We start from the raw sequence: 5,541 nt of genomic DNA on the forward strand, positions 1-5,541 counted from the left end.
TTTTTTTTTTTTTAACTTCATAACAGTGCAGCAGTGACCTGCGTTCAGTAGAAATGGAACTTGGAGCTGTGAATTCGGAACTTTCTCTGGGTTAGTTAGGTGCTGCTCCGATCCTCTGTTGTGAAGCTGGGCAGCTGCAGGAGCACAGCATCCTTAGCCATGAAACGGGGACCCCACAGTGTGCCCTGTGGCTAAGCCAGGGTGCAGGTGGGTTGGGCGGAATCGATACAGTCCCCATGTACAGTGTTTTCAACTTGCAATTATTATTATTATTATTATTATTATTATTATTATTATTAGGTTCCGGGCTGCTTAAGCACTGAGCCACATCCCCAGCCCTCTTCGTTTTATTTAGGGTCAGGGTCTCGCAAAGTTGCTCCGGGCCTAAGTTGCTGAGGCTGCCTTCAAGCCCACGGTGCTCCGGCCTCAGCCTCCCGAGCCACTGGGATTTCAAGGCGAGCGCCACCAGGCCCGGCCAAAATACTCTGGGACAAATAAAATACTCAGAGTATTACCGGTCCCTGCCGTGGGCACAGGTGGCAGCCCACGCGCCCCTTAAACCCCCCCCCCCCCTACAGTGCAAGGAGGAAGCGCTGGGCACCCTGGACGCGGTGCAGGTGCTCTCAGGCGTCAGCCAGCTGCTGCCCAAGTCTCGCGAGAACTACCTGAGCCGCTGCATGGACCAGGAGCGCCTGCGCAGAGAGAACACCAGCCAGAAAGAGATGGACAAGGTGTGCAGGTGGCGGCCGCTGCAGCGCGCGGGTCTGAGGGATCTGCCGCAGGGCCTTGGGGCTGCCTGATCAGAACGAAAATGTGTCGCACAGAGGTGGTCACTGGGCCTGCGTGTGGCCACTGAGCCCTGGGTACCCCAGGAACCCACCTGCCAGGTGACAAGTCTGGGCTGGGAAAGCCCTCTGTGTGTCCCCATCCCAATGCCATCCCCTCCCTGTGCCTCCTAGGCAGAAACCAAAACCAAGAAGGCGGCGGAGAGCCTGCGGCGCGCGGTGGAGAAGTACAATTCGGCCCGGGCCGACTTCGAGCACAAGATGCTGGACTCGGCGCTGGTAGGAAGCCGGCCCCAGAGATCCGCACCCCGACGGCTGCGCGTCCCTGGCCCGGGACACCTCCCGACCGCCCGCATCCCAGGGTGCTTAGGGTCATAGGCCTAAGGCCTATTATTGTCATTGACATTATTTCAGAAGCCAAATTATCTTGTGCCTCAGTTTCCCCATCTGTAAAACGGAGACTCTAATAGTGCCTGCCTCATAGAACAGCGAAGGTTAAATGAGCAACTCTGAAGTTTTCAGACTAATACCAGGGACACAGAAGCCACTCCCTAGGCTGTTATTATTATTTCCATTCTATTGGGGAGATTTTTGAAGAAGGGCAAAGTTCAGAAGCCAAGTATCTCCTGAGATTCCTTGGTGGCTGGAAGGCCACACAGCCTCTGTCCCTCAAGAGCTGTGTTACTTCGCAAGTTACTGCACCTCTCTGGGTCTCCATCTACCCACATGGACCAAGAGTAGACTAGAATCTCAGAACTCAGAATAAGAATTCTTTTTCAAGTTGCAAGTAATAGAAACTTTTATTTAAGCCTGGCATGGTGGCATTCACCTGTAATCCCAGTGATTCGGGAGGCTGAGACAGGAGGATTGTGATTTCAAAGCCAGCTTCAGCAAATTATCAAGGCCCTAAGCAACTAAGTGAATCTCTGACTCTAAATAAATCACTTCTGGGTTCAATCCCCCATACCAAAAAAGAAAGAAATGTTTATTTAAATGGATGAATTTTTTAGGGTCAGTGAACTGAAGAATTTTTTTGAGGGGTTGCAGAGGCTTCAGGCATGGATGGATTCAGGTGCCCAAATGGTGTTGGCAGGAAGCTTGTGTCTCTCTGATTCTCTAGTCAGTCGTCTTCCCTGGGGACTTGACCCCTAGGCAGACATTAGACATGCCAGTGTGTGTGTGTGTATGTGTGTGTGTACACATGTGTACATGCTCACATGTGCAGTGTGTGCACACAGAAAAGTGGCTGCCAGCTGCCCCCATTTGTATCCCAATACTCCTTGGCTCAGGAATGAAGCATCTTTTCTCGTAGTTCCAGCTAAAGTCCTAGGGCAGACTTTCATTGGTTCTTTCTCTAATCAGTCACTGAGGCCAGAGAGCTGGGATGTTCTGATTGGTCACATGGCCATTCTACATTTCCATTCACTCCTCTCTTCCTGCCTCAGTGCTTCCAAGCCATGGAGGAGACCCACCTGCGACACATGAAGGCGCTGCTGGGTTCCTACGCACACTCTGTGGAAGACACTCACGTGCAGATTGGGCAGGTGACGCGGGCTGGTGTGCAGGATGAGGCTGGGGCTGGTGCTGGGCAAGAGGACCCTGCCAGTCACACACCCTGCCCGCCCACCCACCCAGGTGCATGAGGAATTTAAGCAGAACATAGAGAACGTCAGTGTGGAGATGCTGCTCAGGAAGTTTGCTGAGAGCAAGGGCACGGGTCGGGAGAAGCCAGGTGAGTCCGCAGAGATGGCGGCCAGGCTGGGGGCCACAGCCGCAGAGAAAGAGGCCGGAGACTAGGCCTCCCTGAGCCTCAGTTTCTTCATCAGAAAAATGGCTGGTGACAATTCCAAGTCTCCAGCCCAGGTAGGAAGGGAATTTGATGGCTGGTCTGGTGTGTCTGTCTAGAAGATCCCAGAGAGTCCTTGAAAGCCACGCTCGGAGTTCAGACTTCACCCCAAGGGCCCCAGGGAGCTATTGAGTGTTGTTGAGCAAAAGACAAATTTGGAAAAGCCCAGATGTGGGGGCTGAGAGGAGCTGAGGGCAAGTTTGAGAATCAGACCTGGTTTGGGTCCTTTCTTCCTTGCTGGCTGTGTGACGTAGGGCATGTGTCTTGACTTCTCAGTTTCCTCACCTAGAAAGTGAGGATGAGAATATACTCACAGTAATTCTCACAATGCTCGGTGATCTGATGGGTAGGTGTCCACTAACTACGTCACTGTCCCCAAGCCTACTCAGCCAGTGAGGCCTGTCCTTCCTCCTTGTTGTCTCTACGGCTCAGGCCCTGCTTAGGCCGCCCCTCCTTATGTGGCCCCCCCATTCTTGCCCTTGATTGGCCCCAGCTCTGCTGCCCTCACACATGCCCCTTGCCTCCCCATCATCTTGGGAGACTCCCAGCTCCTCCTCTGGGTGTCCAGGCCCATCTTGGTCAATCCCCTGACCCAACCCAAGTTCCACCTAGAAATGCTGCAAGTGTCTAGATGGCTCAGGTGGCACCACCCAGCCAGTGGCAGAGCAGCCCCTGAGCCCACCTGCCCACACCCTGGCTGGGCTGTTCCACTTTTACCTACCTGACTGACTGTGGGCCCAAGCCGAGTGGCCGAGAGCTGCCGGCCGCCTGTGCCAGGCCCGCCCACCTCCACCTCCCTGTCTCAGGACCTCTGGACTTCGAGAGCTACAGTGCGGCCGCGCTGCAGGAAGGCAAGTACGTCTGGGCCTGGTCGCCCAGGCTAGACCGCGGGGTGAGGAGGGACCTGCCTGGGAAGGGACACCCGTCCGGCTCAGCCACCTCCATCTGTCCTCAGCAATGAAACGCCTGCGGGGATCCAAGGCCTTCCGCCTTCCAGGACTAAGCCGGCGGGAGCGGGAGCCTCGAGCCGCCGTGTGAGGAAGGCCCTGCCTGGTCCCGGTCCAGGCTTGCCCAGAAATCCCCCACTCAGGAGTCTCCCTATCCCAGGCTAGCCCAGTCTTGCCCGTTGACCTCTGTGGGTAGCTCCGGAGTAGCCCCTGTCCCAGGCTGGCCCAGGACTCCCTCTCCCCAGGCTGGCCCACAAGAACCTCTGCCCCAGGGTAGTGCCGCGGTGCCAAAGCCCAACCTGGCTGGAGTCTGTCCACGCACCAAGGCCAGGCCGGGGGCTTCCTGGCCCAGAGTGGCCAAGGATTACCCCTGCCCCCGCCGGTCCAGGATGCCAGCCCTGTCGTGGCCTTACCAATGATACCCCCACGTCCCCGGGCTTCTCAGGCCAGCCCTGAAGTCCAGCTCCAGCGGCCTCCCTTCCCAGGCTGTCCTGATCGGCTGACTCCAGACTCCCCACCCGAGCAAGCCCCAGGTCCCATGGCCCCAGGGCTAGCCTAGGCGGTAGGGCAGGCACCCCAGGTCCCAGAGGTGCTGACGCTGACACCTCTCCCTCCCTCCCCAGAGATTTCCTGGAACCCGATTCAGGGGTGAGTGCCGAGGAGGGGCTTGGGAGGGGCTGGCTGCGGTGGGAGGGGCCTGTTCTCACCTGAATCCCAGGTGAAACTGGGCGGGGTGGGAACCCCAGGAAGTGCAGCTTGGGGCTGGGCTCAGATCCCACCTGTGGGCCATGTGGGAGGACTGACACCCCACGGCACTTCAGCGTGCCCCTGGAACCTGCCACACACCCGGGGAAGGGGCAGGTGGTGTGGGTCAGAGCCAGGCCCTGGAGGGGAAAAGTTCAGTCGGGGGACCCACCTCATCACTCTCCACCCCCAGATGTGTCCAGAGGTGGATGAAGAAGGTTTCACCGTCCGACCTGATGTGACCCAGAACAATATCCTTCTGATGTCCCTGGGAACCACTGTTGGCACAGCAGGGACAAAGCTCTGTCCAGTCTGCCACTAGCAACCGCCCCTGTGTCCACCCTGGAGAGGGCCTCCGTGGTGGAGGGAACCCGTCCAGATGTAAACAGCTGTTCTGTGGGGTCAGGGATGGGCAAGAGTGAGAGAGGCAGTTGGATTGTCCCAGAGGGAGAGTCCAAGGGCTTCCTGGAGGAAGGGGCACCAGTGTTGAGGTTTTGCAGCTGAATAGGAGTTTGCCAGTTAGTGTGAGCAGAGGGACTGTGTGGGGTCTCTACACGTTTGAGCAGGGAGGGTCAGGTGGGATCTGAGGGCTGCTAGGATCTGCTTGGCTCCTTGACTGAGGCCTAAGCACGGCCGAGCCTTCTCGTTTCTCCTCTAGTGACTCCGACTTTGACGATGAGGAGCCTCGGAAGTTCCACGTGCACATCAAGCCCGCGCCAGCCCGGGCTCCGTCCTGTAACCCCGAGGCTGCAGCGGCACAGCTCAGGGCCACAGCGGGCAGCCTCATCCTACCTCCAGGCCCAGGGGTGAGGTGTGGGAGGGTTGCTCTGGGTGTGTGGCAGGGCTGGCTGGATGCACCTGTGCCTGACTGCCTGGTTTGTCCACAGGGCACCATGAAACGCCATTCTTCACGTGAGTAGCCTTCCGTCTTAATCTGGGTAAGAACACTTGGAGGGAAAGCTGGTCCTGGATTTGGGTGTGAATTTGAACCCCAGCTCTGCTGTAACATGGGGCAGGCTGCTTAACCACTCTGACCCTCAGTTGCCTCCTTTGTAAAATAAGAATAAATTAAGTGAAAATTGAAAGGAGGGCTGGGGCTGTGGCTCATGGTAGAGCACTTGCCTCGCACGTGTGAGGCAAGTGCTCTACCACATAAAAATAAATAAATACAATAAAGGTATGTGTCCAACTACAACTAAAATATATATATATATATATA

The 5,541-nt window shown here is 56.6% G+C and overlaps 1 protein-coding gene across 1 annotated transcript in view; it reads left to right on the forward strand.

The window, feature by feature from the left end:
* The first annotated feature begins 53 nt into the window (after positions 1-53).
* The window catches only part of Fcho1 (FCH and mu domain containing endocytic adaptor 1), a 10,925-nt gene continuing 5,437 nt past the window's right edge, over positions 54-5,541 (forward strand). The window contains exons 1-11 of the mRNA XM_048795363.1: positions 54-90; positions 325-731; positions 960-1,064; positions 2,231-2,329; positions 2,421-2,517; positions 3,438-3,482; positions 3,587-3,665; positions 4,202-4,226; positions 4,516-4,573; positions 4,950-5,128; positions 5,210-5,238. Of these exons, the coding sequence (XP_048651320.1) occupies positions 54-90; positions 325-731; positions 960-1,064; positions 2,231-2,329; positions 2,421-2,517; positions 3,438-3,482; positions 3,587-3,665; positions 4,202-4,226; positions 4,516-4,573; positions 4,950-5,128; positions 5,210-5,238 (1,160 nt within the window). The remainder of the gene's footprint in view (positions 91-324; positions 732-959; positions 1,065-2,230; positions 2,330-2,420; positions 2,518-3,437; positions 3,483-3,586; positions 3,666-4,201; positions 4,227-4,515; positions 4,574-4,949; positions 5,129-5,209; positions 5,239-5,541) is intronic.

This window comes from Marmota marmota, unplaced genomic scaffold, assembly GCF_001458135.2.
Source record: "Marmota marmota marmota unplaced genomic scaffold, marMar, whole genome shotgun sequence".
NCBI classification, from domain to species: Eukaryota; Metazoa; Chordata; class Mammalia; order Rodentia; family Sciuridae; genus Marmota; species Marmota marmota.